Source organism: Eurytemora carolleeae, unplaced genomic scaffold (genome assembly GCF_000591075.1).
Source record: "Eurytemora carolleeae unplaced genomic scaffold, Eaff_2.0 scaffold310, whole genome shotgun sequence".
Classification (NCBI taxonomy): Eukaryota; Metazoa; Arthropoda; class Copepoda; order Calanoida; family Temoridae; genus Eurytemora; species Eurytemora carolleeae.
In genome coordinates, this window is record NW_019396216.1 from 76,854 (window position 1) to 101,270 (window position 24,417).

A 24,417-nucleotide genomic window follows, 5' to 3' on the forward strand; every position below is an offset into this window, starting at 1 on the left:
TTGTCTCTATATATATATAAACAACGGTATCGTCTTCAATATTACTATAATAAAGGTCCTTAAGTGAATGGATGGTTTAAATGGATGGTTCCATAACATTTCAGACAAACTACATAATAATGTTAAGTAAATTATAGGTCCATGTAGATTATTGGGCCGGGGTTTTAGTAATTTTGAATTAATTGTAATAATATAAAATTTGTAAAATCTTAGCCTTATTGATAGCGATTTAATTGGGAATAAATTAAGGGATAAAATTGTGCTAAATTTTTTTTTATTTTTTTACATTGATAAAAGTCATTCAACTTTTTTTCTGTTTTTGTGTAGAAAGGAAGGCACAGACAAACAATGTATTTCGTCAAGTCATTAATATAAAATAATTTGCATTGAACAATATAAGACTTGATTTTGCCAAGTGTACATTGTTCTTAAAAAATTTAGAAGGTGGTTAAGTACAATATTAACACATGTAATACAATGAAAATTCAACATGTATTGTATTGTGATTTAAAAACAAAGTCATTTCCCCCGTTTTTTCATTACATATAAAACAGGAGATATATTTAATTTGATATTTGGGCATTATATTCAGACTTGATACAGAATAAATTCCAGGTCTAAGTATATGAGTACTACAAATATATCTATTTAATAAACCATGTAAGAGTTGGAATGAATGTTTTGAATATAAAGAATAAGAATGGCGAATGTCTATTATTGCAGAAAAATGCCCTTGTATGAGGGGATAGGTTTGATCTCTGAGAAGCATGCTGTTGTACTAGATATCGGTGCTGCTTATACTAAATGTGGTTACGCAGGTATATGTGCTTATTTCCCACGCCCTATTCTTTTGCTATTTATCCTAATTTAGAAAGATATTATTTATGTATGTTTTTATTCATTGTGCTTTATGTCTCCCACCACCCCACCCCACCCCCGTATTTGCTTGTTAGTTTCAAATACCCTGGAAACGAAGAAAACTTTCCTGAATATAAAAAATGATTGTTAAGGTGTTTTTGAAATTTATTAATCAACAAGAAATTCTTGTCAAGTCTTAATTAATATGACTGAAACCTGTAATGCGTATGAATATCCAAATAACGAAATGTTTAAGGTGAGTTGACCCCCCGCTGTATCGTGCCGAGCTTGAGTCGGGATGGAACAGCATTGCACGATTTAGACTCAGAGGATGAGATTTATAATGAACTAGTTCCTTTCATTCATACACTTTACTTCAAGGTAATTCTTTACTATACTTCAAGGCAGTAGGGTTTGCTGGATCACCCCAGAAAAAATGGATTTATTCAAGAATTACAGATTTCAAAATTAAATATTTTTCTTCTGTTTTGTGCTTATTTTCATGCCGAAGCCTGATTAACCAGTTAGANTAGAGATTAGGACGTTTTTTATTACATAACAGTTGTTATAAGTGTTATGAGAGCATTTTTTCTAACAGATTTTTATTGATATATTGCTCCCTGGTGGAAGAGCAGGAGGGCTTAAGATACATGTCCCACCCTCGGGCTTTCTGGGTTAGAACTGATCATGCTATGTAAAATGTTAATTTAGTTTGAGCCCGAATTGGAAACCTATTTTCTATTATTAAAAGAAATTTAATTATTGAACGTTTTTTCTTTTTTCTTATAGTGGTTGCTTGTGAATCCTAAAGACCGGAGAGTTGTTATTATAGAATCCATTCTTGGATCCATTAAATTCAAGGTAGGGATTGAAAGATTGACCTTGGATCCATCAAATTCAAGGTAGGGATTGACATTGACCTTGGATCCATCAAATTCAAGGTAGGGATTGACAGATTGACCTTGGATCCATCAAATTCAAGGAAGGGATTGACATATTGACCTTGGATCCATCAAATTCTAGGTAGGGATTGAAATATTGACTTTTGATCCATCAAATTCAAGGTAAGGATTGACATATTGACCTTGGATCCATCAAATTCAAGGTAGGGATTGACAGATTGACTTTGGATCCATCAAATTCAAGGTAGGGATTGACAAATTATTCACTATTTATGGAAGTAATAAAATCATTATACACTACTAACTGCTAGCTTAAGTGCCCTGCGTTGCTCGTGAAATCTAAAATCTAAATTTGAAAAAATCGACTGTTTAAGCCTATGTTACCCCCCTGGCCCTTGTTTGACGGGTACCCTTGGGATACCTCAAGAAGAAATTCAGTCTATTTGGTCCAGCCGTTTGCCCAGCTATAGCTAACATATATAAAATATATTGAATTTATGAGAAGAGCTTTTTTATGAGCAAAGAGCTTTATTTATAAAAATAGATATTGTCTTAAGAAATTTATTCTAAAGAGGATTTAAAAATTGTTTTTAATATATTTCTTTTAGAGTTTTATGGTAATATAGATAGAAACACATGATTTAAATATTTTCNAATTTTTGATTATTGATGTTCTTAATTCTTTAAGAGATGTCAATTGTCAAGCATTCATTGATTAAGATTTTAACGATAGTATATTTACTTACTAACGAGCGCCGACTCCAACTTCATTGAACACCAGGTTGTTCTTTAAAAATAATAATAATAATAATTAAGATGATAACTAATATACCAATAATGACAATATACCAACAATGAGGATATATTGATCAAAGAACATTTTTACAGGAATCTGTAAGGGTCGATCTTTTGAACCGAGGAAACCTTATTTTCGGAGAGAATAAGGAAACATCTAGACCAGTAGCTCATTCACCAGAGATACTTACAAATCAGGTATTCAACTATTAGACCAGTAGATCATTCACCAGAGCTACTTACCCATCAGGTATTCAACTACTAGACCAGTAGTATACTTACCAGAGATACTAACCGGAGATACTTACCCATCAGGTATTCAACTACTAGACCATTAGATCATTCACCAGAGATACTTACCCATCAGGTATTCAACTACTAAACCAGTAGTATACTTACCAGAGATACTTAATCATCAGGTATTCAACTACTGGACCAGTAGTATACTTACCAGAGATACTTACCCATCAGGTATTCAACTACTAAACCAGTAGTATACTTACCATAGATACTTACTCATCAGGTATTCTGCTACTAGAGCAGTAGTATACTTACCCATCAGGTATTCTGCTACTAGAGCAGTAGTATACTTACCCATCAGGTATTCTGCTTCTAGAGCAGTAGTATACTTACCAGAGATACTTACCCATCAGGTATTCAACTACTGAACCAGTAGTACACTTACCAGAGATACTTAATCATCAGGTATTCTGCTACTAGAGCAGTAGTATACTTACCCATCAGGTATTCTGCTTCTAGAGCATTAGTATACTTACCCATCAGGTATTCTGCTTCTAGAGCAATAGTATACTTACCCATCAGGTATAAATTTGATAGATGCGAAGTCAGAACTCTGTTGTTTTAATCTTGTAATCAAGCATTGATCCTGTGCATACTACGATCCATTAATTTAACTCCTATTAGACATCCCGAAGTGATCGTACCCTGCAGAGATAACTAAAATAAAGGAATCGAGCATTATCTCTCAAATTTAAAGTTGAGGTCGAGATTAAGTCGCAAGCGTGTAGATTAGCGCCATTTTATTCAAAAGTTTTAACTTCCAGTTTAAACGAAAAATTATTATTTTGATAATCAGTTTTGGTTAATATCTTTTATAAGAGTATATCTCCAATTCTTTTAAAGCCTCTTAAAAGTTCAAACTAAACCTGGAATTTCAGAGATTTCCACTTTAAAATATGGTATTGATGTTGGGGATAAAGTCAAACCACAAAGAAAATATTAAAGGGACTGTAAGCGTTATTTTAAGCGACCTTCCATTTGTAGAGTGGCAGGTCCTATTTACAAGGGTACCCATAAACCTTTGTCTGATCAAGGATTTCTTAGATATTCTTATTTACATAGCATGAAAGTAAGTGTAAAGAAACCGCGTGATTGTACACTAACACGGAGTATACAGTGTACACTGTAACCTCGAGTCTCCCTGCACTCAATTTTTATCTATACGAATTAAGGTATCTACCTCATCGTTGTCCGGACAAAGGGTACCGTTGTGAATCGGACTTGCCTATCTATTAATTGGAGGGTGACTTGAAATTACGCTTCCAGTCCCTGAAACTCCACATTTGTCTGAATTCAACATGACAATCATGAGTTTTATTTGTTTAGATAGTTGAGGATATCCTGGTTAGGTGTTGCCTGGTCACTAGTATTGAAAATGTTTAAATAGTTGAGGATATCCTGGTTAGATGTTGCCTGGTCACTAGTATTGAAAATGTTTAGATAGTTGAGGATATCCTGGTTAGGTGTTGCCTGGTCACTAGTATTGAAAATGTTTAGATAGTTGAGGATATCCTGGTTAGATGTTGCCTGGTCACTAGTATTGAAAATGGAAAAGATATTTATCAAATATCTCAGGTACATATATAGTCTGAATGTCATCCCCCCAAATTCATTCTGGGACAAAAAGGAGGGGAGGGTGGCTTTTTCAAGAAAACAAACATTGAACACCCCTGAATTGGTATTTCAATAAATGCATAAAGTTACAGTTATCATTTTTTGTCTTGGTAAAATACAGAATTTCTTATATATACACTTACGTCTTACGTATTTTCCAGTAATCTGATAGTTTATTGAATACATTGTTGTCCTTTAATAATAATAATAATTGTAATAATAATGATTATAAAAATAATAATAATATTAAAAATAATGATATTTGAAGGATGCCAGTTCTGTATCATCTCTCTCTACCTGCCTTAACTCCTGTCCGCCCACAGTTAGGTAAACTCAAAAAAAAAAATATAAAACAATTTTAGAATTTACAATTTCTTTTAAATTTTGGTGCCCCTGGGTTAGGTGAGGAAGGCAAGCTACAACAATTTCTCGTCCGAGCCTACTTACTTGTTTACTTGTGTGGTGGTTTGCAGGAGACCTCTTGGTCCATGGTGCAAACGTCTTTGGTGTCCTCTGGAAACTGCGTGGCTTCTCCTTATTTGCTCGTCCTAGCCACCCCGAAACCCTCGTCCTAACAATATTATTTTAACATTATTTTTTGAAAGTGTCTTATCAGTGAAACTTTAGTTTAATTGAAGGTATTTTTTTTCGATTTACAAAAATTAAATATTTGACCCATGCCCAAACGTGGCCAGAATAAAAAAAATAGTTTTATCTTCAAGGATATAATATCATTGGAAGGCTGAAGAGTTCGAGGTGGCTCGGACGAAAAAATTGGGAAACTGTGGCTCGGGCGAGAAATTGTTATGGCTTGCATTCCTCTCCTTCCTGGGTATTTGGTGTTAAATTTTATATTATCTCTTCAAACTATGATTTTAAAATACACATTAACAAAATAAACGCTTCTAAAATGACAATTCTGAATTACACCCGTTCTTTTCGAACTCTATCTAACCTAACACACTTTTTCTAATGTTTTTCCGCAGAGTTTTCATCAAAAACAACTCCGCATGGTGTTTATCGTTCAGAAATTGTCATTTTCGTCGGCTGGGGTTCAAAGGAACATGAAGGGACGGACGAAAGCATTCGATTCGTCCGTCTAACCTGGGTCTACTGAATCCTGTGTGGCTGACACATGAAGCAAGATAAGATTAGTTTTAGTCTAAAATTTTCTGTTATTTTATAGCAGATAATTAATGCTGAAACATACAATTTTAAATCTTACTTTTTAGCAAATATATTCCTGGGATCGTTCAATTGATTGACTGGATGGTAAATTGATTAATCGATGGATAAACTGATTGATTGATAAAGTGATTGATTGATAAAGTGATTGATTGATAAATTGATGGATTGATAAATTGATTGAATGAAAAATTGATTGATTGATAAAGTAATTGATTGGTTGATTACATTTTTTTTCATTAGCTTTACGTTTGCTGATTGATGGAGTAGTTAATTAATTGATTGATGGATTTTCGTAGTTCTGAATTGTTTGATTGGTGGATTTATGAAATGGTTGATTGATTGTTTTATGGTTAGATGCATTTATTAAATTGATTGATTAATTGATTGATTGGTTAATTGATTGATTGGTTGATAGGTTGATTGATTGGTTGGTTGATTGGTTGATTGATTGAGGATTGGTTGATGTATTTATTGCTAGATCGATTTGATTGATTGAATGATTAATTGATTTAATGATTGTCTAATTGATTAAAGTAGCAATTGATTATTTGATTTTAGGTATCCCATTGGTGGTGACTGCATGCTTCTGATAGATGGTGTAACTAGAGCCGGTTCTGCTGAAGTGCTTTGGCATCTAGATGGTGAAGGTAACAAGAATTTATGTTTTTTTTTTTGAAATTAAATTAACTTATTAGGAAAGTGGAATGGTTGTATATTTCAGAATTATATTGTTCAAGAAATGTTAAACCAATTTTTTCCGAATTCGGAAAGTTTCGTAATTTTGGAATGTTAAACAATCATTCCGATTCGGATAATCGGAAATTTTTCCGTTTTTGACATGGAATCTGAAGAGAATGTTTTTATGGAAGCCAAGCAGTCTTAACCTAATCTAACCCTCAAATAAAACGTTAGTCCGAATGAACGTTAGCGCGAATGTACGTTAGTCCGATCAATCATTAGTAAAACGATACGACACCGTTCTCTGGGCGAGTCAACTTTAGCATTGAAGAAATTCAAAAACATGTTTTGCTCTTACTTGATGAACTTAGGTGGAAGTAGTTACAGGAAAATATCTTGATTTTTGTTAAAGATAGGGAGACAATTCAAAACTTTGTGCATCAAATTTTGTACAGACCGCATTTGGTTATAAAAATTGAGATACAAGGCTGAAATTTTGCATGCAGCCTCCCATTGGTGCCCTCTACCCGGATCTCAAAGCAAATTTATTTTAAGAGGTCATTGACCTTTGTCAAAAATCAAGATTTTGCCAGAAAAAAAAACCGAAAACGACTTCCACCTGATGGAATGCTCCGATAAACTTTAAATTAAAAAAATACTCATATTGGGACACAGCAACCATAGAACCTATGCACTCAAAAAAAAATGTTAAATCCAATTCTTGTGTCACATTAAATATGTTTGCTTGTTTGTGTAGACTGTAGATACACGGTTCCGTATCTAGATCTAATTTAAAGTTGTAAATTATAAACTAAAGTTTCTCTTCTTCTTCTAGGATCCCTGTGTACCTGATTGGGCAAATCTCAGGTAGTTACGTTTTTAATTCCTCAAATCTCAGGTAGTTACGTTTTTAATTCCTCAAATCTCAGGTAGTCACGTTTTAAATTCCTCAAATCTCCGGTAGTCACGTTTTAATTTCCTCAAATCTCAGGTAGTCACGTTTTAATTTCCTCAAATCTCAGGTAGTTACGTTTTAATTTCCTCAAATCTCAGGTAGTCACGTTTTAAATTCCTCAAATCTCAGGTAGTCACGTTTTAAACGCGAAAGTCAAGAAACTTCGCAGAGTAGTTGGATATCTTACTTCATTGTCCCAAGGGAAATTAAGTAACTTAACCTCCCTCAGTCGGGGAATCATAGGTCGGTAATGTTGGTCAAAAGGCGAAAAAAATTGTTTGATCTACTTCATTTCGATCTTGTTGTAGGTGGGGCAATATTTGGCGCAACAGATGTGGTCGTAACACGCTCTCTACCTAGGGAACAGTATCTTAAGGTATTTCTTTCTACAGATGATGTTCTAAATATTAGATTCCGGAATAATATAAATTGATTGATGACTTCAAATTCGTCTTTGACGCTTAGAAATAATTTGCGGCACTCAATACAGCAATATATTTTTTTATGAGATAATAATCGAACATGTGGTCTGCCATTTCTTTCATAATTACCGGAGATATGAATGATTGCGTTCTAATGGGACATTTTTTATGGTTTTATTTAAAAAATGTATAGCAAATTTAATGAGAGCAAACATATGGCAGACCACATTTTGAAAATGGCAGGATTATGAATTTTTTGTGATTTTGTTTCACTAAAAAATATTGATAAAATCAAGCTACCTAGGTTGTATGCCGCAAGCTTTTTGAAAGGTCAGAGACGAGTTCGAAGTTTAATTAATTCATATTATTCCGGGTTATTATGAATATGATTGTACTGTATTTTTTTTTAAACAATTTTTTCTTCATTTTCATAGAATCAAAAAATAAGATTCATTCTATGTTGTCATTACTATTTCCTACCCACACGTCTGCAGGCACTTTTCTCTTCTTTTATCTTGTTTTATGTTTTTTATTTTGCTTTTATTCATTGTTCTATTGTTTATTGTACCTCTTTTTCTGAATAGCAATCATTTTGCAGTTCATAAAGGTAGTGGTTGCAAATGCTCTATGCTTTTTTTGGCATAGATTTTTGCAAAGATGTCATGTAAAGAGAATTTGAACATTTTCACCATTAGTTTTCCTTGAATACAAATTAGTTTTTGAAAATTTTACAAATATTTTTGCATATTTGAATTCGCCGTTGTAAGAACTTATCAAAATGTATAATTTATCATATTTCGTGCACTTATTTGTTTAGCAAATTAGATTTTTTTGTTTTTGCAAATTATTGAAGTACATTCCAAGGGCGTTCCGAAAGTGTATCAAATGTTATAGGATTTGTATTACAAATTAAGTTAACGAATAAAATGACGCAAATTACGTCAAAGATTAAAGACGACCTTCAAGTCGTCTTGCTACTGTCATGTTTTGTGGGACACCTTGTATCTTAGCAACATATTTCCCTGCACACGCCTCTGTACTTCGTAATCTTATTAAAAATTAAAAATTTTAATTTCCAATAAAAGTATTGAAGTGTCAGTAGATAGTTGTACTATTTAGGGTGACACAAGAAAAAGTGAAAGTAATAAAATCAAAACATTCATATGCAGATAATATTACATTCAATATTTACGAATATCTAGTGTATCAAGATTATAAATAAAAGACAATTTTAGATGCTATTAGATCCTGCCCTATTGACTCTAGGAGGGAACTGGCAAACAACCTGGTTCTAGGTAAGTCCATACAGTGGGACCCGTTAGGCTGGAATATGAAGACGATATTTAAGCAATATTAGGTGTATTCAAATTGTCATTCCTATTGTCGTTTTCCTATTCCACAGTTTTATGAGTATCACTGTACACTAGGAACCCCGTTAATTAAATGTATGCAAAATTCGTCATGCCAGGACTGTAGACTGTAAAACTCAATAAACTCTCTAAAAAAAACCGATAAAAAAGAAGAAAAGTATTTTTTCAAAAAGAAATTTAATGTATGTGACTCCTTTTCTAAAATTAACTTATAATTTCATGTAAAAGCTGTTTAGATAGTGTTGTGTTGATCTCGTCATATTAAAATACACAGATTTTTCTTAGAATAAATTATTCATTTTTGTTCATGGAAAATTATTTCATTATAAATTTCCCTACCTTCTTGGGCGGTCCTGCAAAAATTGTTAAGAGGTGCTCTTTTTCTTCAGAAGAGATATATATATAAAATTAAGAAAATTCCTAAATGTTTTCTTTTTTTGACCATTATTTCGCGTGTCGCTAGAAAAAACGTGATTTTTTGGTTATTTTTATTATAATTTGACTGTTTCTAAGGAAAAATGCAGATATTTTGAAGAAAAAACATCATTAATTTTTTCGTTTTTTGAAAAGTTGTTTTTCAGTTGGAGGAGTCACTATGATGCCAGGCTTTAAGTCGAGACTAAACCAGGAATCCATTCAACAAAATACATTAATTGACAAGAAAAATTGTTTATTCTGATTTAATTTTAGATAAACTCTAATGTTTATGATCCCATACTTTAACAACTTAAAATTAAAACATTAACAATGCGCCCTTTCAGGTTAAATTTATAAAAATCCGGTTAATTCTAGTTAATTTTACCCTAATTCTTCGTACATCTGGGATGTTTTTAGGTGCAACCNCTTAAACCAAGATTTTTGCGAGTGGTCGTAAGCAAAAATTTGTTTTGTTAGTTTTATATAATATTTCTATAGAAATATTAAATTATTTTCTACTTTGTTTAAAGCAATGAATGTTCCGTGAATTAAAGCTTTTGTTAAGACGTAAAACATCAAAACTTGGACATTAAAGGGACTGTAAGCGTAATTTCAAGTGTCCCTCCATGAAAAAATAGCAATGCTTGAAATGAACCCTTAATCTATTCAAAGGTGTTTAAGATAACCTCATTATTCTTACTTGAAAAGTGTTATATTCTTATATTTTCTCAAATGTTTCTTGTAAGCAAGAATTGCGCAAGTCACTTTTCCAGAGATTCCACAAATGAAAATAAACAGTTTATATAAATAAAAACATGGATATCTAATTTATAATTGAGCAGACAAAGCTTTTAAAGGTGCATTTGTAAATCAGGTCTTGTCATCGTTGCATGCAGGCCCTTGGAGGGTCATTGAAAATTACAGTTACAGTTCCTTTGAAAATTACACTTACAGTTCCTTCGAAAATTACACTTACTGTTCCTTTGAAAATTACACTTACAGTTCCTTTGAAACTTAGTTTTGAAATGACTGCTGCTGTTGAATTGATGTGTTAAAGGAGTTAATGAGTTTACTAAATACTCCTAAATACAAAGATCTGAAGATTAGAGAGTTCAAGGTTCATCAGCCACCAACCAAACCAAACCTTGCCACGTGGTTAGGTAGGAAAAACAAGTTTTTTTTAATTACGCTTTTTCTTAATTTAAAAAGTTGTCTGTTTGCTACTACAAATTGAAACAATTAAGTAAACTACTGTTTTCGAACATTTTTAAGAGAAAAAAGTCAATTTTTTTCTTCAAAAACGATAGTTTATTCAAAAGTGATCGTTTTTTAAAAAAACAATCGTATAAAAAACGGTCGCAAATCTTTATTATTAAAACGATCGTATTAAAAAAACGGTCGCAAATCGTTATCATTAAAACGATCGTATTAAAAAACGATCGTTATTAGTTTTCTAACAGTTTAAAACGAGTGGTCGTTTTTAAAAACGATCGTTTTTTTTCAAAAATTAAACAATCGTTTTTGAAAATGATTGAAAAACGAAACAAAAAACGATCGTTTTCAAAAACGATTAACGACCCTAGCGGCAGGATGAATAAAAAGTTTACGGTACAATGATTCCGGATAAATTCCTAATGGAATTATCGTTTATTATGTTCATGTTATGATTATTTTCAGGACTCCTGGTGGAGTATGAAATAAAATTTCAGATTGTTGTCATAATATTCATAAGGGTGCATATATCACATTAATATGCAGATAATATTACATTCAATATTTACGAATATCTAGTGTATCAAGATCATAAATTAAAGACAATTTTCTTTCATTTTTTGGTCGAATATTTTTCTTTCATTATTTTTTTTTATTTTTCGACATATGCTTCTTTTTCTTATTTGGGTTTTCTGTTTACCTTTTTATTTAATCTTTTTTTTCAAACAATAGAAACTAGAATAGATTATAATTTTTACATATTTATCATATATATTGATACGCTTAAAATCAAAAAGTATTAATGTTTTTATCTGACTTAACAGCTGCATAATAGGTTCCGTAATGTCCGTTACGGACCCAAATTGATCCAGAAATAAATATTTAGAACTATTTACAGGGAAGGGTATTTTACTTAACCAAGGGTTCCACCGATCAACATAAAATTTTTGATTTCCCGAAAAAATAGTTGTACACAATTTTATCGTCTTTTGAGATGAAAATGCGCGAAAGTCAAGAAACTTCGCAGAGTAGTTGGTTATTCTACTTCATTGTCCCAAGGGAAATTAAGTAACTTAACCTCCCTCAGTCGGGGAATCAAAGGTCGGTAATGATGGTCAAAAGGCGGAAAAAATTGTTTAATCTACTTCATTTCGATCTTGTTGTAGGTGGGGCAATATTTGGCGCAACAGATGTGGTCGTAACACGCTCTCTACCTAGGGAACAGTATCTCAAGGTATTTCATTCTAAAGTGATGTTCTAAATAACCCGGAATAATATAAATTGATTGATGACTTCAAATTCGTCTTTGATGCTTAGAAATAGTTTGCGGCACTCAATACAGCAATATGTTTTTTATGAGATAATAATCACAGAATAGACCTAGCCATTTCAAACATGTGGTCTGCCATTTTTTTCTTTCATAATTACCGAAGATATGAATGATTGCGTTCAGAATGAGACATTTTTTATGGTTTTATTTAATAAATTCAATATTTTGTAAATGGCAGGATTAGGGGTATTTTGGGATTATTGTTTCACTAAAAATATTGCTAAAATCAAGCTACCTAGGAGACGATTCAAAACTTTGGGACACCAAATTTTGTACAGACATTTGGTTGTAAAAATTCAATTGAGAAACAAGGCGGAAATTTTGCATGCAGCCTCATATTGGTGCCCTCTACCCGGATCACAAAGAAAATTTACTTTTAGAGGTCATTGACCTATGCCAAAAGTCAAGATTTTGCCCGAAAAAAAAAAACTGAAAACGACTTCCACCTGATGCAATACTCCGTTAAATTTTAAATTTTATAAAATACTCATATTGGGCCACAGCAACCATAGAACCTATGCACTCAAAAAAAATGTTAAATCCAATTCGTGTGTCACATTAAATATGTTTGCGTGTTTGTGTAGACTGTAGATAGACGGTTCTGTATCTTGTGATCTAATTTTAACTTGTAAATTATTAACTAAAGTTTCCCTTCTTCTTCTAGGATCCCTGTGTTCCTGATTGGGCTAATCTCAGGTAGTCACTTTTTAAATTCTTGGTCGAAGGGACTATGTTACGTAATTTGAACTCAAAGATTGAATCATCAGGGGTTCTCGCTTCAAAGGAGAAATTCTTTTAAAAGGATTGACCGGCTATGTAAGGTAGTATGCATGAACTGAGTATGCAGTGTTGTGGAAAACTTCTTTCGGATTCATTTGAGACATATTAAACTTTATAAAGATCTGTAAATCCTGAGTTTGAGCGCAAATTCGACGTTCAAAACGCCTACTTTGGGGTTGGATACGTTTTCAGAATTAGTTTTTTTAAAATTGACGACATAAAATGTAAAAAGTTCTTCAATAAAGTACAGACGTCATGTATCGGAACAGGTTGAAAAAATAAAAATTAACTGTTAATTGGGTTGAACGTTTATTGTGATTAATTTTGATCTTTTTAGATTCAACTCAGTGTACATGGAGGAGAGACAAGGATAAGTGTAGCTGGCACGTTGTACTATGTACAATGTACTGGCTAAGTACTCTCTGTACAACCTCAAACACGCCATTTCTAGGATTTGTTTGAAATAAGCTTCGCATTTTTTTGTTTAATTCCTCGTAATGAATCTTTTTAATATTTTCTCAAAGCTGTGATTTATTAACATGTATTGTAAATATAAAAATAAACTATGTAAAATATATATGTACAAAGAACAATTTGAATTTTCAGAAAAATGTCACGAATTAAGACTCCAACTAATCAGAAGCTGTTGACCAATGTTGCGGTTGTGCGAATGAAGAAATGCGGGAAACGGTTTGAAATCGCCTGCTACAAAAACAAAGTACTCTCTTGGAGGTGTGAAATCTTGTATTAATCATACATAATTGGGATCAAAAATAGTCTCAAACATTTATTGTTATTTTTTGGGACATCATTCATTCTACATTACATAACGACCTTTTATCAAACTTAATTAGCTAGTTGTAATCTTTACTTGTTTATCTGGATTACGTTTCCGCTCTTTATTTAGATATGTCGATTAGAATTTGGAATTTGTCACTGTTATAACTTAGATATAATTGTAATAGTAATTTAGTAATAGCAGCTTCTAATAAACACCAATTTTGCTGATTTTGTTTGAATTGGTGGGTTATTTAAATATCGATTGGTTCAGCTGTTTGACATTTATGGGATACAGACAGTCAGGGGTGGACACAGGATTTTAGCCAGGAGGGGGACGAGACTTTTTAGGTACACGAAAACCACTGAATAGGAACAAAAATTCAGAGGTGTTTTAATATGGGCCCAGGTTAACCGAAGCTTGTAACTTACTGTTAACAGTGAAAATTCAATCTTCCCTAAACTTGATGTTTTGTATGGTACGCAGAGTTTTGAATTGCCTGGACAAAATGTTGAAACTGAAAATTGTTCCTAATTCACAGTTCTTTCATTTTTGTACCTAACTTGTAACTTGCTTGATGTTCCTCTTTTTGTTCCTTTCCTAACACTGTGTACCTGAACTCTAAATCCCTGTCCTAGATCATTTATTTTTGCTCCTAATTTCTTAACAATCTTTTTATTGTTCCTTATATTATGTATTTCATTTATTGTTCTTGTTCTTATGTTCTTAGAAAACTCCAAGTCTTTTTTGCTTATTTCTTGCTGGCTCAATAGTCAATGTTCCTAATCTAGTTCTTACTTTTTTGTTCCTAACTCATCGAACATTTGTGTTATTGTATTGTTACTTTTTTTAGACCTATAATGTTCATAGTTCTTTTTTATTAACCTTGTTCCTAAAATCCTAAATTGCTTAACTTACCTGTTTTTGTTCCATAATTTTAAGCACGTATCTTCTTATCTAGGATTTGATATACCAAGTCCTTTGTTTTTGTATTTAATATTATAATTCCTTCATAAAACTTGAAAAAGGGACACATACACTAATCAAATAAAGAACATTGTTTTATCAAATTTGGAACATATTTTGCCTCAAAATCTCATGTGGGGGTCCCCCCCCCCTAAATCAGACAGAAATGTCAAAAATATATGTATACTACTGCGCTTTTAAATGGCTCATCGCGCCCCTTTTCTATTTACAATATTAGCCATTATTACATCGTTAAACATTGAAAAGAAAATTCCGCGGATTTATCTGTTCAAATTGAGAGATTTCTCCATTTTGAGAAGCCAAAGGGCAAAGACGACAATGATTACTCTATTCTGGTTGTCAATGTATAAAGTAGATTTTGATCATACTATTAACATGCAAATGAAAATTTAGAATTGGAAAATATTTACCAATGTTTTGATTAAGAAAAAATGAAGAGAAGTAAAAGATATCATATTTTGATGTAGGGAAGGGGGGATAATATTTATCATTGTATAAAGGAAAGGTATTAGTACCGGCCCTATGGAGGGATAAAGATGATATTTATCTTAACATTTTTTTTGATGAAGGGAGGGGGTGGAGAAGGATATTGATGAAGTTCTTCAGTCTCATACAGTCTTCACAAACGTCAGCAAGGTCAAGTTTTTTATTAACATATTTTTCAAATTTAAATTTCACGGATCCGGTTCCAGTTCATTAGTATTTTTTTATTTATTTTTATGTACTAATTACTAATATCTTTTACAAGAAAAAACCTCTCCAAAAAGTTGCTTGTACCCTTATTTTTTGGCCGAAATTGTCTTAACAACAAATTTTAAACAAATCAATACTGAATGTCCATTTCCATTCAAATGGTGGGTGGCCTTATTTTTCAAAGATTTCTCTCTGATTTTTTGCATGGAGGTCTGAATTTTGATCTAGTTATCGAATACAAATTAAAAATGGGGGGGGGGCCATATTCCCCCCTTAATGTTTTCCGTAAGCATTTTTTCAAAAAGTTTGTGTTAGGTCCATGATGGGTATCAAACGTCATCAACATTGGGAAACTCAATTCTGAATGCATTCCCCACCAATAGAAACCTCTATAATCGAAGTTTGAATCCCCCCCCACACTTAGTATGGGAATGTGGATATTTCCCTTTGAATGAACTTCATTTTTTATGTTTTCTGTTAAAGGGCGAGGTTGCCAAGAAAGCTGATTTGATAAAGAGTTTTGAAGATATTCCCAGCGGCAACCAGACAGAAATATGCAAAATTATTCTTGCCAAGGTAGTATTTTTATATTGTTATAGTTATTGTTAATGTTTTGTTATTATTATGTGTTTGTGTTTGTTTTTGCGTTTTGTGTTTTGTTTGTGTTTTTCTTTTAGTGTTTCTTTTATTTTCATAATTTTTTGTTATTATTGTGGTTTTTTTGTGCTTCAGTTTTTGTTTTAGATTTTGCGTTTGTTTTTGCTACTTTATTTTCATTTTTTGTTATTATTATTATTTTTTTTTAATGTTGTTATTTTTGTCATTATTGTTATCCTTATCATTATTGTTATCCTTCTCATTATTGTTGCTATTCCTGTTTTGCTTGTTATTTGTATCATGATCACATTCCTTCTCATATTCTTATTTGATTGATAGGGGGATAGAGGGGGGGGGGAGTTACTTAACTACTTAATTGCTTGTTTACTTGATTACTTAATTACTTAATTACTTAATTACCTAATTACTTAATTAATTAATTTTTAATTTAACCCATCAGTTTTGCTGTTAAAGAAAAAAGCTGAAGATTATAATTTTTAATGAAAATCATTTTGATTTGAAAATATGTTTAGGGTGACTTACAGGTCTCAGATAAGGAACGTCAAGCCCAAGCAGATGCAACTTTTAAAGTAGGATTTTATTTTTTAAATTTATTTTAATGATCCGGTTGAAATTTTCATTGAAAGTAAAATAAATAATGTTTGGAGTATGACCAGCCATGCACTTTTCAAAAATGGTTCGTCTCATTATGCCATCATAATTGACGGAAATATCAATATTTTATTTCTCTAAGTGAAATATTCAGGTTTAGGTCTACACCCTCAATTTAAAGAATCTATATATAAATTTGGCTTGTCTGTCTGTTTGTTTGTTTGTTTGTCTGTCTGTTTGTATNAATTTTTTGTGGGACATCTAGGGACCCCAGGGAAGGTTTATGAATGATCAAAATTTCAAATATATGTCTCCATCAAAATTCGATCTTCATTAAATTTAGAAAATCCACGAAATTTTTTGTGAAAATCCGCCAATTATTTTTGTTTTGTTTTACGATGTACACAAAAAGAACATGTTCACAATTAATTTAGAAGATGGGCGCGAAGCGCCCTCTAAGGCGAGTATTTTAAATTAAAGTCCCATTTTGTGTCAGACTGCTACATTTTAGTTCATATTTAATAAAATCATAATGCGCTATTTTTATTTCAGGATATTGCCACCATTATCTCAGATAAATGCGTCAACCCGGAAACTAAGGAAAAAATTTATTTTTCACAAATAACATAATTTGATGTTTTTCCTTATTATGATTAAGCAAAATATCAGGGAAACCTAAATCCAATTTATCATCTTTTTTCTCGATGAGATAGATAGATAGTCATCCAATCAAAATGTCACATTTTTTCCCTTAATGAGGACTAGTAACGTACATGTAAACGTAGACGACGCTACATTGAGCCACCTTTCATGTGCGCCAATTCAAGCTGAAGAGAAGTGGCTTAACAAACTATATCAATTACGTTTCTCTTTTTATTGAATCTAAGCCCCTAGTCTGCCTTATTTAAACCAATGTGACATGTCAAAATGTAAATATTTTCTAAAAATCTTTAGAATCGTAAAACGTGGTTCATCAAAGATCCGATTATTATCGTGGTTGAATCCAATCAAATATTTTCTTTAAAAAAATGTTATTGATGAATTTTCTGAACCAGAGACCCTATCCTGTAACAATGATAGAGAAAGCAATGAAGGAATCAGGAACAACTCGGATTAAAATAGAATATGTAACATTTTTATACGTATCTTCTTANAACATTCCTGGAAAATATGAAAATGTCGTCTTCATTACCAAAAATCCTCGAAACAAGAATAAATGTTTTTATAAGTAACTCTCAGATCATAACAATTATCCCCATTTATAGGTCAAAACGTAGTTTGCACAAATGATAAACGATTTTAAATGCACACAAAAATGTTTGAATTTTTGCTTTTATATCTTTATTTTTTATCTTGTAAAAAGGAGATGCGTTCAAATATATTTATTTCTTTATTTTTTCTCTTATAACATATCCTTGACTGAAAACAAGGAATGTCACATTGCTGTGAAACCGAACAAGAATTCAAAACAGCAAGCACTGGAAGTTATAGGTAAAAATAAAAAAATGTTACTAACGCTAAAAAATTTAAATTTTATAGTTATAGTCCTTTTCTAGACCAGGTTAAGATTTTTTTTTTATGACTTAATACTAATTATTACTATTAATTATAGATAAAAAACTGCAAATTGTCTTATTACAAGAAGCAACATTTTTTTTCCTTGATTGGTTCAGGGTTAATTCTGTTATTTATTTTCGAACAAATGCTTCAATTTTGTTCTGAACAAGTTTAAGTGTTAACTATTAGGCAATACTCACCATAAAAACAGTTCTTAAGATCCATTTAATTTTGGTTTCCTGAAAAAAATGGATCCACTTATGAACATTTTTATGCAAAAGGTATTTAAGCTAGTTTTGGTTTATATTTTCCACCTTTGATCCGGATACGGGGATTCGCATATTAAAGAAGATCCGGATCCAGGAAGCGTAAATGTAACGGATCCATCGGATCTGGATCCTATGCGCCGATTAAACGTATCCAAAATCTCAGGTTTTTTCAAAACACAGAAGATTTGTTAAAAAACAAGATGAACAATTACATACTAGCGATGATTTATGTTTCTAAACGTGTTGATCAGCGTGTCCTGATATTTTATCTGCAGAATGACCAGCCTGCCATTTTTAAAGCCAATTTTTCATATGCGCTCATCTGGAATTATAAGTTTTTGAGCGATCAAAAAAACCTAAATAATATAATATTAAAATCTTTATACAATAATGATCTACATACTTATGTTTAAAATATATCCTTCCTAGAATTTGCCAATCTAGAAATAAGGTTAGAGTTTGAAATATTTAGATTTTTCTTTTGTTAAGTTTTTAATCAGCTTAAAATTAGTGCAAAATAAGGAATCTTTAGTTTGTTTGAACAGTATTAAAATGCAGAGGATCTTTAACTTTTTAGAACATTAATACATAATAACACAAGGACTTACGTTGGCAACATCCAGGCTAGACTTCTCCTGTTAAATGATGCTTTTCTTGTTTTGTGGAGTCCTTGATCCTTGATTAGTTGAGTCCTTGATCCTTTATTAGTTGAGTCCTTGATCCTTGATTAGTTGAGTCCTTGATCCTTGACTAGTTGAATCCTTAATCCGTTTATAGGTGGATCCCGAATCCTTGATCAGTTGAGTCCTTGATCCTTCTTGTTTAAATACCGATCAGTCCTCATTATCACTTTAACCTTTAAGGTTAGAAGAATCTCCAAAACTTATGCCGATTATCCTTGCATAATCACTCTGAATCATTAATACTTCAAATATTTAAGAATAAAATAAGTTTTTACTTTTAGTTTTAAAAATTGTGAGTGATGAATCACAAAAGGTTCTTCAAAGTTCCAAGAGCTCATCAGTGTCTGGTTGTTCTATCACATGTTTCTGTTCACTTCACCTTAACATGGGGTTTATTATTTTTACATGAACACAAACAACTTTATGTTGGGTGCGGCATCCACGAACCCAATACGCACGCAGCAGAATAGAGTGAGGTGGTTGAACAAAATAATAAGCAATATTAAAACATGGAAAATTATCAACAAACATAATTAAATGCGAAGTTAGTTCTAAAAAGTATTATTAAATGGGGAAAACACTAAAAAAGTTATTTCCTCTTGAATGTCGTCTTCCTTTAAAATTAAGAAACAATCAATATGTATTCGAGACAAAAATAAATCCAATCCAAATACATACATACTCATTGCTTTTGTTGTCTAACATTGCAAAGGAATTAAGTCTTTGTCACAAACTCTGATTTTCTAATCTCTAAGATATATCTTTGCAACACAATGTCGTAGACTCTAGATATTTCCTAATTTTTCCTAATAATATCACCTACTTTAATTTTTGTTCAGTCCCGATAATTCCCCAATAGTAGAGTACAGAAGTAGAGTTTATACTGTCGTCTTTGATAAAAAAGTTATTATTTTGTAGGCAAATTGAAGGAAACCCTGCCTATCGACAGAGCCCAGATGCGGATAAAAGTAGAAACCCCGGTTAAACTTATTAACAAGGTCAAGAAAATGCTGAGAAAACTTGAAGGTAATTATTAAATAGTGGACACAAATATTCAACAAACAAACCAATTCTTAAAAACAAATATCGTAACATTTATAGTATAATTACCGATACTACCCCCTTTCTCTAAATCATAGCAGAGTAGAGAGCTGAGCTCCGTTTATCCAACCAAGGCCTGGGGAAAAGAATCTGGTTAGCCAATTTCCTAAGAGCAGCAAAGTGTAGTGTTTTAAAGGGACTGTCGTTATAATTTCAAGTGATCTTCCAGGCGTGCCCGTTTCACAACAGTACTCTTAACACTTTCTTAACTGATCCAAAATTTGAATCGTGTTATAGCTTGGGAAGTTGTTTTTTGAAATTTCCTCCATTATTTCTGTAGTAGAAATCTGCAAGTCACAGAAGGGGAAACAACTGTTGAAAATAATTAAGTTTCTAAGTGAACATGGATATCACATTCATTGCTGATCAGACAAAGTGTTTAAAGGTACAATTGTGAATCGGATATGCAACTCTTGAAATGGAGGGTACCTTGAAGTAAAAGTGTACAGTACCTTTAAAAAAGATTTTGTTCTTGTGAATACTGAGAATGAGGTGGTGGAGGGGGATGATATTGTTAAACTGATAATATTAATGGTTTGTGTTCTAGTGAATACTGAGAGTGAGGAGGTGGAGGGGGATGATATTGTTAAACTGATAATATTAATGGTTTGTGTTCTAGTGAATACTGAGAGTGAGGAGGTGGAGGGAGATGATATTGTTAAACTGATAATATTAATGGTTTGTGTTCTAGTGAATACTGAGAGTGAGGAGGTGGAGGGAGATGATATTGTTAAACTGATAATCTTGATGGATCCCGGACAATACAGGAATATTGAACAGCTTATCAAAGATGAAACACAGGTAATATTTTATGCAAACCATTGCTTAGGATTCGGAACTTCTGGTCTTATTTTTCTGTATAGCTTTGTAGAATGTAGATTGGTGTTTCGTTACAAGAACAAGATCTTTTCCACTCTGGTGAATTGAATTTTTAAATACTCAGAGGGCGAACGTCCCAATGCTGCTTTTTAAACATTAATTTAGCACTTTAATTTAATAATTTCTCTTTGTTCAGGGCGCGGGAAGTATTGAAGTCCTGAGTCTCAAAGAAGTCCGAGACGATGAAGAAAAACTGAAATAATCAAAATTTATGATTTTATAATAAAATATTTTTTCAGAAGTTGTATACCAATGTTTACTCTGTTTAACTCGTCCAAGCCACTTGCAAGGATTAAAATCATTTCAAATCCTTCAAAATCTATTTAGATTTACATTTTGAAGAAATTGAGATTGAGATTGAAATGAATTATTTAATATTTTAGAATAAGTTTATCTAAAAGCCTGAATAAAATGTCCACTTCTGGACTAGAAACTAAATTGAATCCAAATTGCATTTTTTGCAAAATTGTGGAGAAAACTGTTCCATCAGATATAATCTATGAGGTAGGTGAGAGAAGAGAAAAAAGAAGAAAAAACTATAAAAGTATTTTCTCCGCAAGAAAAAGTTAAAAATCTTAAAAATAATTCACCCATGGGAATTTTATTTTCCAGAATAATTCTTCTCAACAGGACTGTAAGCGTAATTTCAAGTGACCCTCCATGCAAAGATAGCACTGTCCGATTGACAACGGTACTCTTAAAAGCTTTGTCTGATCAAGTATGAATTATATATCAATGTGTATGATTTTGAATACTGATTATTTTTAATTGTTGGTCTCTTCGAAAGTTATTTTCGCATTTCTATTGCAGGAAAACATTTTGAAATTATCAGAATTTAGCACTTATAAGCTTTGGAAAGAAGACAATGTTTTCCACATTATTGATCAGTCAAAGGTTTTCAAGGGTACTTTTGTGAGTTGGGCATTGCCATTTTTGCATGGAGGATTACTTGAAATTACGCTTACATTCCCTTTAGTGTAAATATTGACAATACCCAATCCCATTTACAACTACGGTATGAAATCATTATTTTAAATATTAATTAATTTAATAATTATTTTAATGCTGGTAATTATTAAAAGAATAAAAAGATGAATGATCCGATTAATATATTTTTGATATATTTAGGATGCCAAGTATTCGATGTTTCCTGACCATAGTCCAGCCAGTACCCATCACTATCTAATAGTTCCTAAGGTTCACATATTATTTATTATACAACAGTTTTTTTTGGCCCCTTTTATGCCTTCATCCTTTATACTGTTATTCCCGTGAATAGTGTGAGCGGTGGGGAGAGGGGTATAAAAAATGTGATTAAATACACTTAATATCGGCGCTACAGCCTTTCGTTTTATTACCATTAAGGGCTTATAGCTCTGTATCCAATAAATTATGAAACTTGCATTATGATTTTATTTTAAGGGCTGGTTATGTCTTATTAGGCGCCGCAGTCTTCATGTGAGGCTTAGCGCTACGGCTAAGAATTGTTTAGTCAATAGTCATAGACTAAATGTTTAAAAAAACGGCGCGAATTAAGCATTAACTAAAGGTTATTGATAATTCGTCCCTCCACCTAAAAATCGTTTTAAAATGATTTTTTACATTTAAATCCTATTTTTCAGGAACATCTTGTAGGCTTGAAGGTTCTTGACAAATCTGATATTCCACGGATCATTGAAATGAAACAGATAGGACTTGATGTACTCAGGTATTATCAAAAAATAGCATTATGAAACACAAGAAATGGAATCGTCGAAAAGGATTAGAAATATTTTTATTTACTAAAATCAATATAAATAAGTTAACCTCTTTTCTGATAAATGAAATAATTCTATTATTAAACAAGTTGTTTCAAACCAAAAAATGGAATTCTCAAATTCTATTTTTTTTCTCTAACTTATTTAAAATCTGATTTATCTTGATTTGACTTGATTAGACTTCATTGACTTGATTGACTTGATTTCTCTTAATTTGGCTTGATTTGTCTTTATTTCACTTGATTTCACTTGATTTTACTTGATTTTCCTTTATTTACCTTGATTTACTTTGATTTACCTTGATTTACCTAGATTTACTTTGATTTACCTTGATTTACCTTGATTTACCTTGATTTATCAAGATTTACCTTGATTTACCTTGATTTAGCTAGATTTACCTTGATTTTCCTTGATTTATCTTGATTTACCTTGATTTACCTTGATTTATCTAGATTTACCTTGATTTATCTAGATTTATTTAAAATAAATTATGATTGATTTTTAAATATTTAAGAGAGAAAGGAGGAGATGTGGAACAGGTAAAATGTTTTTCTGCAATACTTAAAAAGTGTCAGAAAGTTCAAATCGAAATTATATAATTATATTTATGTTTTTAAAGGACATCTTTTTCATTATTAATTAGGTTATGCTAGTATAAAAATGCGAAGAATTTTAAATATCTGATTTTAGGCAATCACAGGATTTCATTGGCCTGTTCATCAGATTCCACATTTACACATGCATATCATCTCTCCTGCTCCTGTCAAGGTTGTTATTATTATTATTCTTTTTATTATTATTATTATTATTATTATTAATACTAGCCTTAGAGGGCGCTTCGCGCCTATCTTCTAAATTAATTGTGAACATGTTCTCTTTGTGTACATCGTAAAACAAAACAAAAATAATTCGCGGATTTTCACAAAAAAATTCGTGGATTTTCAAAATTAAAAAAAATTTAATGAAGATCTAATTTTGATGGAGACAAATATTTGAAATTTTGATCATTCGTAAACCTTCCCTGGGGTCTCTAGATGTCCCACAAAAAAATTGGGCCCGATCGGCTCAGCCGTTTTGACGTTTATTGGATACAAACAGACAGACTAACAAACAAACAAACAGACAGACAAGCCAAATTTATATATAGATTTTCTTATTTTTGTAGATCCCACCTAGCTTTTGAATTTTTTTTTATGTTTAGGGTTTGATTCCTAGGATAAAGTTTTCCTCTCTTTTCTTCGGAAGTGTCGAAGAAGCAATTCAAGTTTTGGAAGACAAGGAGAAATAACAATCAGGAGAAGATTATTAACCAGAAGAACTAGATTGATTGATATAACAATATTACCATGCTTGTTATATTGTTTATCATGTTTCGTTATATGTAAAATACATTTTACTTTTACGTTACGTGAAAATAATAATAATGATAATGATAATGACAATAATGATAATAATAATAATGATAATGACAATAATGATAAAAATGATAATAAAAATGATAATTATAAGATACGTGAATTTACTAAATTTGCAAAGATTTTATAAAAAAGACGACATTTTATTTATATTTTTTCTTAACAAACCTTTGGATTTTTATGTCAACATGGGTGAATATTATGTATAGGTATCTTTTAAAGGGAATGTAAGCGTAATTTCTTGTAACATATTTTCTTTATGTTTAAA

At 31.6% G+C, this 24,417-nt stretch overlaps 3 protein-coding genes and 2 long non-coding RNA genes across 5 annotated transcripts; 4 read left to right on the top strand and 1 right to left on the bottom strand.

Moving 5' to 3' along the window:
- The first annotated feature begins 161 nt into the window (after positions 1–161).
- Positions 162–13,349, top strand: LOC111698370 (actin-related protein 10). Its single transcript, XM_023468685.1, has 13 exons — positions 162–818; positions 1,115–1,239; positions 1,648–1,760; positions 2,660–2,753; positions 4,353–4,430; positions 4,738–4,796; positions 6,216–6,304; positions 8,948–9,007; positions 9,664–9,710; positions 10,557–10,659; positions 11,878–11,945; positions 12,706–12,737; positions 13,159–13,349. The coding sequence occupies exons 1-13, from the start codon at positions 701–703 to the stop codon at positions 13,193–13,195; spliced, it is 1,023 nt and encodes a 340-aa protein (XP_023324453.1). The 5' UTR covers positions 162–700; the 3' UTR covers positions 13,196–13,349.
- Positions 3,057–6,300, top strand: LOC111698377 (uncharacterized). The gene is made up of 4 exons (XR_002764526.1): positions 3,057–3,078; positions 4,353–4,430; positions 4,738–4,796; positions 6,216–6,300. It is a non-coding gene; the product is annotated as an uncharacterized LOC111698377 (long non-coding RNA).
- Positions 13,350–13,400: 51 nt separating the features above from the next.
- Positions 13,401–21,218, top strand: LOC111698378 (ribosome maturation protein SBDS). The gene is made up of 10 exons (XM_023468694.1): positions 13,401–13,553; positions 15,156–15,222; positions 15,763–15,855; positions 16,410–16,466; positions 17,041–17,088; positions 17,544–17,582; positions 17,919–17,979; positions 19,916–20,023; positions 20,790–20,899; positions 21,114–21,218. The coding sequence occupies exons 1-10, from the start codon at positions 13,432–13,434 to the stop codon at positions 21,177–21,179; spliced, it is 771 nt and encodes a 256-aa protein (XP_023324462.1). The 5' UTR covers positions 13,401–13,431; the 3' UTR covers positions 21,180–21,218.
- LOC111698381 (uncharacterized) lies at positions 18,535–18,981 on the bottom strand. Its single transcript, XR_002764527.1, has 3 exons — positions 18,923–18,981; positions 18,718–18,754; positions 18,535–18,636 (listed from the first exon to the last, which is right to left on the bottom strand). It is a non-coding gene; the product is annotated as an uncharacterized LOC111698381 (long non-coding RNA).
- Positions 21,190–24,136, top strand: LOC111698380 (histidine triad nucleotide-binding protein 3). The gene is made up of 7 exons (XM_023468695.1): positions 21,190–21,267; positions 21,361–21,481; positions 22,106–22,174; positions 22,600–22,685; positions 23,249–23,273; positions 23,425–23,502; positions 23,936–24,136. Exons 1-7 carry the CDS (start codon positions 21,230–21,232, stop codon positions 24,020–24,022), a joined length of 504 nt encoding a protein of 167 aa, XP_023324463.1. The 5' UTR covers positions 21,190–21,229; the 3' UTR covers positions 24,023–24,136.
- Positions 24,137–24,417: the final 281 nt, after the last annotated feature.